The sequence below is a fragment of the Epinephelus fuscoguttatus genome, linkage group LG23 (assembly GCF_011397635.1).
Source record: "Epinephelus fuscoguttatus linkage group LG23, E.fuscoguttatus.final_Chr_v1".
In the NCBI taxonomy this organism is placed as follows: Eukaryota; Metazoa; Chordata; class Actinopteri; order Perciformes; family Serranidae; genus Epinephelus; species Epinephelus fuscoguttatus.
In genome coordinates this window covers 10,276,290-10,289,956 of record NC_064774.1, presented here as the reverse complement: position 1 = coordinate 10,289,956, position 13,667 = coordinate 10,276,290, and the positions used below count along the sequence as shown (strand labels likewise).

General features: G+C 40.4%; 1 protein-coding gene across 2 annotated transcripts in view; it reads left to right on the top strand.

The window, feature by feature from the left end:
* Window positions 1–13,667, top strand: part of LOC125883842 (NACHT and WD repeat domain-containing protein 2) — a 93,190-nt gene that overhangs the window by 58,167 nt on the left and 21,356 nt on the right. For both annotated transcript variants that reach the window (XM_049568433.1, XM_049568434.1), the window contains exons 5-6: window positions 6,219–6,422; window positions 8,693–8,843. In XM_049568433.1, coding sequence (XP_049424390.1) covers window positions 6,219–6,422; window positions 8,693–8,843 — 355 coding nt within the window. The remainder of the gene's footprint in view (window positions 1–6,218; window positions 6,423–8,692; window positions 8,844–13,667) is intronic.

The window sequence follows — 13,667 nt, the reverse complement described above, 5'->3', positions numbered from 1 at the left end:
ATTACATGCTTTTTAGTTTTTCACAGTAGTAAGTGCTGCTGTACTCTGTTACAGTCATTCCTTGGCTGCAAATACACTGCTACATGTAGCTACATGCTAACATCAGAAAAACCTGCTATCTTGGTAGCAGATGTTGTTAATTTCATCCGAATTTTGGAACTTGTCAGGTTGTGTTTAGAAGCTTTTATTGGTGATTTTTGTGGGTAGAAAGTGCCGCTATACTTCATTACAGTCATTCCTTTGCTGCAAGTACACTGCTACATGTAGCTACATACTACGATCAGGAAAACCTGTAATCTTGGTTGCCAGTATTGTTAATTTCTCCTTGATTTTGGATTTCATCCCTTCTGGAACACGTCTGGATGTGTTTAGAAGCTTTTATTGGTGATTTTTCTGGGTAGAAAGTGTCACTTTAGTTGATTACAGTCGTTCCCTGGCTGCAAGTACACTGCTACATGTAGCTACATGCCAGCGTCAGGAAAACGTGTAATCGTGGTTGCAGATGTTGTTGATTTCTCCCTGATTTTGGATCATATTCTTGCTGGAACATGTCTGCTTGTGAAGATTTTGGTTCAGAAGCATTTATTGGTGATTTTTCACAGCAGAAAGTGCCGCCATATTTTGTTACAGTCATTCTTGTGGCTGCAATGACCCTGCAGAGACATGAGATATGGAAGAACAGGGATACACTGACCAGTCAGAGCAGACTTGGCTTTTTCTTTTAGGGCCTTAAAGAGACAGATGCTAAAACAGAGCGTTTTAGACAGAGGGTGAACACAGGTGTTCAAGTACAGACAGTATGAGGAAAATAAAGTGTTTTGGGTTTCTACTAGAACATGTTTACATACTTTAATGTTCAAAAACTACAAGTATGAATATGACAACGTGCATAATAAGTCCCCTTTGATGTACTTTTCCACCGGCTAAGTGGGTCAGCTTAATGTTTATATAATGTAAATGATGAGTGTGGATTCAAAACATAATACACAACCTTAAAAACTGCGTCTCATCCTCTAAAACAACTGCTACCGTACATGGAAATCATCTTCTAAATATAAACAAAGCTGTAGAATGAACCTTTGGTGTCACATTTGTGCAGCACTGCCACAAAGCTGTATGAGTTTCAACAAATCCACCGCGGGCATTAGTCGGTTCTGAGAGTAGGCCGTCCTGCAGACCATGCCACATGCCATCATCTGCTTGTTCTCTGCATCTGTTCCCACTGCGAATGCCAAGGGAACGAGGAGGGAACGGCTTTGAAGCGTCATTGCCGCGAGCGTCCCGACGTAGTTTTCCTGCTCATCGGAGCTCACAGTCATTTGGCTTGTCCCTCGCTCACTCGCTCACTCTGCGTCTTCGCCCCGAGGCCTCAGCTGCATGTGAATTACGACACATGGAGTAAAGATCAGCTGGTCATGGAGCAGAGGGTTTCCAGTGATTTTCTTCTTCTTTTTTTGGGCTCCCATTGTCCTCGAATGTGAGTGATGGAGCTCATCAGGGTTGAAGCCAGGAAATGTCCCTGATCATTTCCGACGGCATTGAATCGGCTGTCACTCAAAACCATGTGCGGAGATGCCGAGGGGAAGAGAGGAGACTCATTGGAGCTTACAGTAGACATCCATGTGGAGTGGGAGATAATAGTAGGATGAAAAGGCCACTATTTAATTTGATGATGCCTAATTATGCAGCGACTGCGTTGAGTGTTCTAGTTTCTGACTGAAAAGATCGTGGGGAGCGATTGCCGGTTATTTGCTTTGGTGTTTAAGACTGATGATGGTGATGTCACTAGTTGTGATAATAATAACTAAAGCACAGAAGCATAATCAAATCAAATTTCACAGTCTTAAATTCTCACAAATCCTCAACCTTCCCTTTAATTAATGCATTAATTTCCTTTCATTTAAAAACAGTCCCATCTGTTCTATATATAAAGCAAATCTGCTCATTCCCTTAATACTACTGATTACTGAGCATTAGCACATTTGGCCAAGGCTGTGTGTTTTTACATAACGGTGTGTCACTCAAACATTTGCCGTGCAGCAGCAGAACAAATCTGCTTTTTTCTTACTGAAAACAATGAGTGAACAGCAGGTTTGGTGTCGGACCTCAGTGCTGTTGACGAACCGACCAAAATAAGTATTGAAAAGCTTGCACAGAATGTTGGATCAGATTTGTAATCCCTTTTACATATTAATTGATCAGATATTTCCTAATTTGAAAGGTTTAGTGTGTAGGATTAAGGTGGATGTGTTGATGGAAATTGAATATAATATAATAAGTGTGTTTTCTTTGGTGTAAAATCACCTTAAAATAAGAATCATTGTGTTTTCGTGACCTTGGAATGAGCCATTTGGACCCTTTTGTCTTCAGAGCTGCCTTAATTCTCGGTGTCTAGATTCAACAAGGTGCTGGAAACATTCCTCAGAGATTTTGGTCCATATTGACATGATAGCATCACACAGTTGCTGCAGAGCCATGATGTGAATCTCCCGTTCCACCACATCCCAAAGGTGCTCTACTGGACTGAGATCTGGTGACTGTGGAGGCCATTGGAGTACAGTGAACTCATTGTCATGTTTGAGATGATGTGAGCTTTGTGACATGGTGTGTTATCCTGCTGGAAGTAGCCATCAGAAGATGGGTACACTGTGGTCATAAAGGGATGGACACGGTCAGCAACAATACTCAGGTAGGCTGTGGTGTTTAAACCATGCTCAGTTGGTACTAAGAAAATCTCCCCCACACCATTACACCACCAGCAGCAGCAGCCTGAACTGTTGATACAAGGCAGGATGGATCCATGACCCCAAATTCTGACCCTACCATCTGAATGTGGCAGCAGAAATCCAGACTCATCAGACCAGGCAATGTTTTCCAATCTTCTATTGTCCAGTTTTGGTGAGCCTGTGTGAACTGTAGCCTCAGTTTCCTGTTGTTAGCTGACAGGAGTGGCACCTGGTGTGGTCTTCTGCTGCTGTAGCCCATCTGCTTCAAGGTTGGACAAGGTGTTGTTGCTTCAGAGATGGTCTTCTGCAGACCTTGGTTGTAACCAGTGGTTATTTGACTTCCTGTTGCCTTTCTATCATCTTGAACCAGTCTGGCCATTCTCCTCTGACCTCTGACCTCTGGCATCAACAAGGCATTTTGGCTCACTGGATATTTTCTCTTGTTGGGACCATCCTCTGTAAACCCTAGAGATGGTTGTGTGTGAAAATCCCAGTAAATACTCAGACCAGCCTATCTGGCACCAACAACCATGCCACATTCAAAGTCACTTAAATCACCTTTCTTCCTCATTCTGATGCTCAGTTTGAACTTCAGCAGGTCGTCTTCACCATGATGGTGACATTTAGATCTTAAATTATCAGAGAAAAAAAGGTGAGCACACAGAGCAGGTGCTAGACTACCTGCTTGTCTGGGATGTGCCAAACAGTGTCACAGAACTAAAACAGTATAAAGAGCATTTTCCTTTCTCTAATTCTTTGTATCAAAACTGTGTAATGAGATGACTTCACCCCTTACTCATCCTTCCTTTGCTTCAATGCTTTATTTGTTATTTTCTGTCTGCTACATATCTTTATGTGATATTTAAGTGAGAGTGTGTGACGTATGGCAGGCAGATGGCATTCCCATCGAATGACCACAGACTTTTCACACTTGCACACGATTGTTATTTTCAACACTTGCTGTAAACATGAATGTTTGTACGTGGGAAGAGGGGTGCAACATTTTGTTATATTAAAGGGGATTGGATAGAAAATATCCAAAACAGGCAGGAAGGAGAAACAAAGTAAACTGAAAACCAACAGGGACAATGCAGTGAACACAGGGATGAACCCAAGGACGAAATCTGAAACAGAACACAGGAGACCAGACAGGAAATGACACCATGAACACAGGGATGAACACAGACAAACTGACAGGGAACAAAGGGGAACACACACAGGTATATATACACAGGAAACTAATCACAAGAGCGAGACACAGCTGGAGTAGGTGGACACGGGCAAAAGAAGGGAAATGGGGATTGGCTGACAACAAGGGTGTGGTGAGGAACACTAGGGTGGACACAGAGCAGGTGTGAAGGGAAGACTCTGGGAACAGGGAAGGACTAATGAGACTGAAGGAAGACAGGTGTGATAGAAAATAGGCGGGAAAACACACAAAGGCAGGAAGTAAAAGCTAAAGCTTGTAAACCATAATCTTTACAACTGGACATGTTCCAGCAGTAATATAATCCAAAATGTGGGAGAAATTAATATCAGCAATCATGATGACATGTTTCTCTGACATTAGCATGTAGCTATATGTAGCAGTGTACTTGCAGCCAAGGAATGAATGCACAGCAGCACTTTCTACCTTGAAAAATCCCCAATAAAAGCATCTAAACACAAGAGGACATGCTCCAGCCGCAATATGAGCAGAAATTCAGGAGACATTAACACCATCTGCAACCAAGGTTACATATTTCCCTGATGTTAGCATGTAGCTACATGTAGCAGTGTACTTACAGCTGGGGAAATGAATGTAATATAGAATGGCAGCACTTCTTACCATGAAATATCACCAGTAAAAACCTCTAAACACAACCAGACACATTCCAGCAGGACTGTGCTCCGAAACCAGGGAGAAATTAACAACATTAGCAACTACAATTATATGTTTCCCTGACATTTGCATGTAGCTACATGTAGCAGTGTAGTTGCAGCAGGAGAATGACGGTGCACAGCAACACTTTATGCCTTTTAAAATCACTAACTAAAGCTTGTAGCTCGTAATCGTTACAACTGGATATGTTGAAGCAGGAATTTGATCCGAAATCTGGGAGTAAGTTTTAAAATTGGCAACCATAATCACACGTTTCCCTGACATTAACGTGTAGCTACATGTAACAGTGTACTTGCAGCCAAGGAATGACTGTAATACAGCACAGCAACACTTTCTAACTTGAAAAATCACCGATAAAAGCATCTAAAACCAACAGGACATGCTCCAGCCGCAATATGATCAGAAATTCTGGAGACATTAACACCATCTGCAACCAAGGTTACATATTTCCCTGATGTTAGCATGTAGCTATATGTAGTAGTGTACTTACAGCTGGGGAAATGACTGTAATATAGAATGGCAGCACTTTTTACCATGAAATATCACCAGTAGAAACCTCTAAACTCAACAAGACATGTTCCGTGGTCCGAAATCAGGGAGAAATTAACATCATCAGCAACCAAGATTACGTTTCTATGACATTAGCATGTGGCTACATGTAGCAGTGTAGTTGCAGCAGGAGAATGACAGTGTGCAGCCGTACAAACCATAATCGTTACAACTGGACATGTTCCAGCAGGAATATGATCCAAACTCTGGGAGAAATTAACATCTGCAACCATGATGACATGTTTCCCTGACATTAGCATGTAGCTACATGTAGCAGTGTACTTGCAGCTATGCAATTACTGTGTATAGCGTTACTTCCTTACTTTTAAAATCACTACCTAAAGCTTGTAAACTTTTATAACCAGACATGCTCCAGCAGGAATATGATCTGAAATCTGGGAGAAATTTTTAAAATTGGCTTCCAAAATTATGTTTCCCTGACGTTAGCATGAAGCTACATGTAGCAGTAGTAGTATGTAATGTAAACAGTTGCAGTAGTGTGCCTGGAGTTGATGACAATATAAAGCAATGTGTCACAGGCTGACATCAGTAGACAAAACATTGGAAACAGAGTCTTCAGAATATCTAAAGCCTCACAAGGTTTACCTCTACCTACATTTACCTCATTATTTAGAACACATCAACTTTAAATGTGGTGACATTATATATGTGACAGAAAATAAGAAAAGCATAATACGTCCCCTTTAAACCATGCACTGTATGTGGCTGTGGTGTAAAGCACTCTTCATCTGACCCAGAGCTGTCAGTTTGGACCACAGTGCAGTGAAGATTGTGGCGGCAGCTACATCCCTGATGTCACAAATTGGCTGGTGGATGTCCCAACCGCACCACAGTTAGCGCCTGTGGCTCTGAAATTGCTTTAAATAAGTCGCACTGTGTGCATCATTGACTCCTGTATTCACCCTGCGCCACTGATCCAAAAAATAGAGCCCTGGAACAGTTTGAAGGATCATGATTATACACATATCCTGTCTCTCTCCTTCTCACCTCCCGTGCCCTCTGTCTGTCTCTCTGTCCATCCTTCCTTCCTTCTTCTTCAGGGTCTGGTGGGTGAAAAGTACGGCAGCATCCGAGTGCCGGGGGAGGTGGAGTCAGCGGAGTTTGAGATGATCTTGGATGCAGCTGTGGAGGCGGGGCTGGACACACACATCTTGGAAGAGTGGTACTGCAGGGATGAAAACTCTGTGCCACCCGCATACTACCTCAAACCCAAAGCCCAAATGCTCAAGAACTACCAGAACTCTGTGAGTACAGCCAACATGCTACACCCGAGGGGATTTGTTGTTCCCCCCGATACGTAATTTTTCCACATCGATGGGGTGGGGAGTGCTGATAATGGATTCCTGTCCTTGAGCTCTGTGGTTCATGAATTTAATTCACCTTGAGGAATATATTTTATATGCACATACAAAAAAGAAAAGCAGTTGCTTTGTCTCAGGCATCTCTAGAGCCGTTTTGAAGTCCTGTGCTTTACTGTTTGGAAAAAAAAAAAGTTTAGCACATTTGCAAATGACCCCATAAAAGTCACTTAACAACAATTCTGTCAGCACAGTTAATTTTATGTAAAACTATTTAGCTTCAGAGTTCCACCTTGTTATTTTGTCCAGAACTTTATAGAGGTGATAAAATATCTGGATGAGTTCTGTTAAACAACTGCATGACAATGTTTTCTTGAGTTTCACTGAAGTTAAAGGGTAACTTTGGTGTTTTAATGGAGACAACAATTCTTGAAGTTGCTCTAGTGTTGAGCGAAACAGGCTGCAATGTAATCCCCTGCAGGGCAATTATGCACCATCAATTTTCATCTACTAAAAGTGCTTGTTTTTGTCACTGACAACATCATGGAAGGGATCCCTACAGAGATAGACCTTTTTGTTAAAAATTAAGATTAATTTTGTTTAACCAGAAACAGCCCTGAAGTCGCCATTGTCAAACCCACCAGACTCCATTTAAATAAACAGTAATTTTATCATCTTAAAAGACACGTCATTCAGAAGTCGACAGAAACAAAATAAACCTCGGAAAAGTTGTCTTGGTTCGTCTTTCCATTTTTCCAACAATCACCATCTCTGGTTTGCTACTCACTCAGATGTGAAAATTTGCTGGCTCTATACACGCTAAAATGACTGTTTATTTAAATGGAGTCTGGTGGGTTTGGTGATGGGTATTTTTTTGCCTCTGACAGGCTCAGATTGTTCTAAGTGACTGATAACATTATAGAGAGGATCCCTACAGCGATAGACCTTTTCATTAAAGAGAAGATCCTTTTTGTTTAACCAGAAACATCCTCAAAACCACTGTCGCCAAACCCACCAGCCATCTAACTGGGAGATTTAAGTGTTTATATCAACCAAACCAGAGTTGATGATTGTTGGAACAGTGGGAAGACGAACCTAGGATGGCATTTTTTGTTTTATTTTGTTTCTGTCGACTTCGAATGAGGCATGATTAATGATAATAAAATTACTTTTTATTTATATGGAGTATGATGGGTTTGGCCACTGCGATTTCTGGGCTGTTTCTGGATCTTATCTTTAACAAAAAGGTCTGTTTTTGTAGGGATCCTTTACATAATGTTATCAGACACTTACAACAATTTGAGCCTGTCAGTGGCAAAAAAAAAAATCATTATCACCAAACCCACCAGACGCCATTTAAATAAACAGTAATTTTAGCATGTATAGATCCAGCATATTTTCACATCTAACTGTGTGAATTAAGAGTTTATTTCAATCAAACTAGAGTTAATGATTATTGGAACAGTGGAAAGATGAACCAAGGACGTCTTTTTTTTTTTTTTTTTTTTTTTTGTTTCTGTGGACTTTGAATAAAGTGTGTTTTATGATGATAAAATTAAATCAATTTAAATGGAGCCTGGTGGGTTTGGCCACTGCGATTTCTGGGCTGTTTCTGTTTAAACAAAAGGGATCTTACTCTTAACCAAAAAGGTCTATCTCTGTAGGGATCCTTTCAGTAATGTTGTCAGACACTTATAATAAAAATCGGAGCCTGTCAGTGGCAAAAACAAGCACTTTTAGTGGGCGTAAATTGACAAATGTCCCAAGAGGTTACATTCCAGCCTCAATACTGGACCAATTTCAAAAATCGTTGTTCCCATTAGTCACTTAGACACAAAACACATGGGAAAATAGGATCCAGGTTGCCCCTTAAATCATTAAAACTGACCAATGTGGCTCTTTGACACACTTTAGGGTGCTATAAACATTCATATATGAAAGTTTCATACTTGGGGTACTCTCAAATCCCTAGGAGCAGAGTCACTAAAAAATAAATCATACTAGTAAAGATTTAACAGATGACATGTCTCTTCAGTAATCTCTGCCACATAAAACACTGATTCTAAATTGTTTCTCACATGAAACAGAGAACAATATTCCCTTTGTTTCAGCGCCGTACTTAAGAAAACATGAATAACCACATTCCCTCAGTACGCGATGAGAGTCCTCTGTCCAAACTGTAAAGTCAGACCGTCCTCTCCCCCTGTCCTGCTTAGATGGAGTCCAGCAGCGCTGCCAAGACCAAGAATGACAAGGCCTGGAGGAATGTGTCGGAGGAGATCAAGAGGATCTTCCGAACGGCGGTGCTGCAGCTTCAGGAGAAGGGGACCATGAAGAGCGCTCAGGCCAAGAAATTCCTTTGCTCTGGTGAGATTCAGGTCGACTTTCGCTTTCTTTCTTTTTGTCTTTTCATGTCTCTACTTTTGATTTCTTTTCAAGTTGGAGCAGGTCTTACTGTGTGATGAAGGTCACGTCTGTCTCGTTGGTTTTCTATTTGGCTTTTAATATTTGACCTCATATTCTAATAAGTCTGAGAAACGACAACCTCTACGATCTACCTTTACCTACCTTTATTTCATGTTGGGTCACATATCATATCTGTTCTTTCTTGAGCTAAACAGTGAGTTGATTAATCAATTCGTCCAATGAGATGAAAGATTTTGAGAACCAATTAAGAGATGAAGTCATTTCCTCGTCAGAAATGCCAGTAAAATCATTAGTTTTAGCTTCTCAAATGTAAATATATTTGCTATTTGAAAATAATACTTGCAGCCTTAGTTGCTACAGTAGATAAAGTATGTAAAGAGGATTTACAGTCAGTTTATTTCTTCTACAACAGGGCTATTTAACTGTATTGTTCAGGGGGCCAGGAGGCCAGATATTTCCCTGAGCTATTATCCTCATTATACTTGCACTCTTGACACAAAATACAGCGCCACATTTTCAAAACTTTTATTTCACTGCATTTCAATTTACATTGTTACAGCCTCTCTGGTCCTCTGCTCCGTGTAAACAGCCTGAAGTTTATTTGAAGTTTCACAGAATTTTAGTTATGTGACTGTTAGTCTCAGTCGAGTCATTCATGGCCTCCCAGTTGCACAAAGGAGTGTGGAATTAAATGTTTTTTTTACAAGATCTGGTTTGTGCAAAGGCTTTATTTTTGGCAGAGATATTTAGAGGTTATTTTGATTCAATATCATTATTTTTTAGCATAAATTTGGTTCCTGCATGTTCCTACAAAGATGATTAGATACAGTGACAGCAGCTGGGCCCCATTCATTCCAGTGAAAGTTGCTCAGTGGTGCACGAAGCCAAAAAAGTTTGACTTCCTGGATATAGAATTTCCCAGATTTTCTGCATCCTTGGGCCCATAGAGAAAGCGCACTGAAGACTTTGTTAGTGGTTACTTCTCGTTAAGCACTCCGCTAACTTGAATGGGTATGTAATGATTCAAATATGCAGCTCTTCTTGACTTTTCAATTAAAAGAGACAAAACGTGAAAACAACAACTTTTGAAAGAGCTGACAAAAAGTTTTGAGGCAATGAAAGACAGTCTAAATGAACTTAAAACTCCAACATGCTCTTCAATAAACGTGTGTTTTAAGAAGGAACTTAAGACATCGCTGACTCAGCCGACCTGATTTCCTCAGGCAGATTGTTCCAGAGCCTCGGGGCCCTGACAGCAAACACTCTGTCCCCTTTAGTTTCAGCAAGACCTCTGGAACAGACAAAAGATGTTAAGATATTGGACTGAATGGATTAAATCCCAGTAGTGAATGGGGGCATTTTAGGGGGTTTGATACTCACAAAAATGTAGCCACTGACTCATAGACGCCTCTTTCCCATGTCTATGGGAAAAAGTATTTTCGGGCCCAATGGCAGCACATGATGGACCCGGTCAGTTGTAGATAAAAGTCTGGCCACTTTGAAAATGAGCCTCAACGCATGGCGCTGTTCCTGGAGGCTTGGTTTCCTGACTGAAGCAGTTGGACAAATGGTGCATTCATGGCCTGTCAGAAACTTAAAAATGGGACAATACTTTCTGTTTTTACAGTTTCTGGTGATGATAAATGGTGTTACTTGTAATTTTGAAGACTTTTTGTAAAGAAAGGCATGTCTTTCAAACCTGCTGATGGGTTGTGGGGTTCAGAGACACATAGCTAAGTACTTAGGAGCAGTCTGCATGTTTTGAGGATTTATTGTGGCAACATCCAATATTCATCCAATATTGGCACAATCTTTTCTTCTTCAGGATTTTATCTTTATTCATTCGTGAACAGAACAGATCGGTGGGCTGGAGTTGACCTCCAGTTGAAAAGGCCTGTCCTATAAAATCAAACAAACCATACCTTTACACAAACACTTCCTCTGAGAGTTCAAATATAACAATGTAGGGCTGCAGCAATTAGTCGACTAATCGATGACTAATTGACTACTAAAATAATCCGTGACTATTTTAGTATTCAAATAATCGGTTTGAGTCATTTTTCATAGAAAAGTACTATAAAGTACCCCAAAGTACTCTTATTGCAGCTTCTTACGTTCAAATATTAGCAGCTTTACACACTCTCCCATGATGGTGAACTAAAACACTTTAGCGTGAGTACGAAACAAGACATTAGATGACATCATTTTAACACATTTTTCAATAAAATGATTAGTCGACTAATTGAAGAAATAATCAACAGATTTGTCGACAATGAAAATAATCGTTAGTTGTAGCCCTATAACAATGTATGTCTGGTATCATTTCTGTTTCATCTCATTTTATTTCTATATATTTACATACTTCCATTTCATAGTCTTATTCTTACTTCTTATAATTCTCTATTCTATACATCGGAGCAAAAGTGACGAATCATAATTTCTCCTCGGGGATCAATAAAGTATTTCTGATACTGATTCTGATTCCGATTAAAATAATATTTACGCCTCGTATCGACGAGTCAACAGGCAGTCCACTCATTTCTATGAGAATCTCTGTGATAGCCAATGTGCCTGCGCAACTCCTCCCCTATGTAAAATTTTGGTACAGAATTTGTCTTGAGTGTGTTAAAAAATTTATGGATATTTATGGATTTCGGAGAGACCGCATGAATGTGTGCTAGCTTAGCTAACAGGCCATTTCCGTCAATTCCGTTGCCTGTTTATTGTCAAGTGCATTTCTATAATTAAAAATAACTTGTTTATCTAGTTTTAACGCATTGTGAATCTGAGTAATGTTGTTCTATTAAAATATGGTTATCCATTATACTGATAGATTGTCGTTATGGCTCGTTCTCCCGTTCATACGTCTTTGTAATGACTTTTTTTATAGTAAAACAAATATTTATTAAGCCACATACATAAGTTGAAACGAGGTGTTGCATGCCAGGGTTTCCCGAGCAGAGGCAGAACATCTGACAGTGACAATGATGGGGAAAAAACTTAAAAATATAACCTTAACCTTCAGAGTGAGAAAACACAAAAACCACATGTCAAAGGTCACATATCTAATAAGAGAGGCTGCTGCGTAGCCCGTCATCTTGTAACTGAATTGGTAACAAGAGATGAGATGCAATCAGGATGTGTCAGACTCAGCTTGGCAGATGACAGTGATTGATCAATCGCACTGTACGTTCATCTCTCAGTGATTAATCCAAACAGTGTGCCGGGATGTCAGGTAGACACAGAGTTTTGTTAGGTGACTTTACAAGACCATTTTTACTCTTTATATTCATGTTTTTTTTTTATTTTATTGTGCAATATTTTCAGTGATTATCGGAGTAATTATTGAGGAACTCTGCTGCATGTTGTGTTAGTCACCAAATCACAGTTTCTGTTCAACATGGTTCCTGAAAATACTAACTATTTTCATCTAAGGGGCCGATCTGAGCTCTCCTTCTAGGTTAAAACAGAATATTATATAAAAACGAAACAGTTATTTTCGGTTTTCCTTCCTTCGCTGGTACTTGCAGAAGCTAAAGGTACGACTCTGACATTTGAAGAGTTCCTCCCACTGTTTATTTTCGCCCTGTTCGGTTGACTCCACGTCAGCTCCTGTCTGTAAAAGACTCCATTTGGGAATCACCAAGTTATTACTGAATTGTTTGGACAGCACTGAACTAATCTTTCAAGACATCTCTTGTTCTTTCCTCAGGCTGTCACTGTGGGAGATGATCTAAGCAATATGCCATCAGGATCCGTTGACAAGTCCTTGTTTTATTGGCCTTTTCTTACAGAGCAGGCACAGCACAGCACAGTGCGCAGACTTTTTTCACGGAGGAAATAAAGAAAAATACAAAGCTGATTAAGTGACTGCGAGTTTTATAATTTCCCATGAAAAGGAAGCACCTCTTTTGTGTCAGGAAACTGCACTTTAATTGAGCACTCTGGGCTTTAATTGTACCTTATAGAGGAAGTTGTGCCGTCTCCTGGAACTTTTCCTTTCACACTTTTCCTCTCTCTCCCACCTAATTAGTAGGCGACCATGTGAGCTAAACTACACAGGAGATGCTGGCAGAGTTTCAGTCCGCCGGCTCTTTGTTGGGGAGCCTGTGATACAGTTCAGTAGTGCTGGCTCATGTGATTTTATCAACTTTGTTTCTTCTTAAATAAGGCTCCAGAGAAATCCATCTAATCGGAAGCTAAAGGAACCTAAAGTCTGTTCAGCTCTGCTCCTGAAATAGATTTAAATCCTACATCTGGTTGAAGTTTATCTTTGGAAGTTGGTCATAATAATCCAGAGGTGGTCCTTATCTGCATCTGGCCAGATACACTGTAATCTAAGGTTTTCAAAAGTTATCACATACACTCTTAGAAATAACTAACTAGACGCATGGAGGGTTTCTTGGCTTGTCCCCAAAGGAGAACTCTTTTTGGTTCCTGGTAGAATCCAACATATAAAGGGTTATAGCTTGAACTGTTTATGAAAGGTTCCACCCAGGACCTCCTATGATACACCTTACCTACTTAAAGTAATGCACCAAAATTTGTATGTATCCCACCGAATCATGAGCCAATAGTTCGGGTATAACCCACGTATTTGGGATGACTGCGATCACGTGACCAATTCGCTGACAGAGGTAGAGAAGGAAGTAGTCCGCTGAGGATGCAGGTTGTGGTGGTCGGGTCAAAAAACACAGGACTTTCCCCAGCAGACCAGTGTTTGGAACTGTGTCAACTTTGAGTCATTTTTAAGTACATCATTAC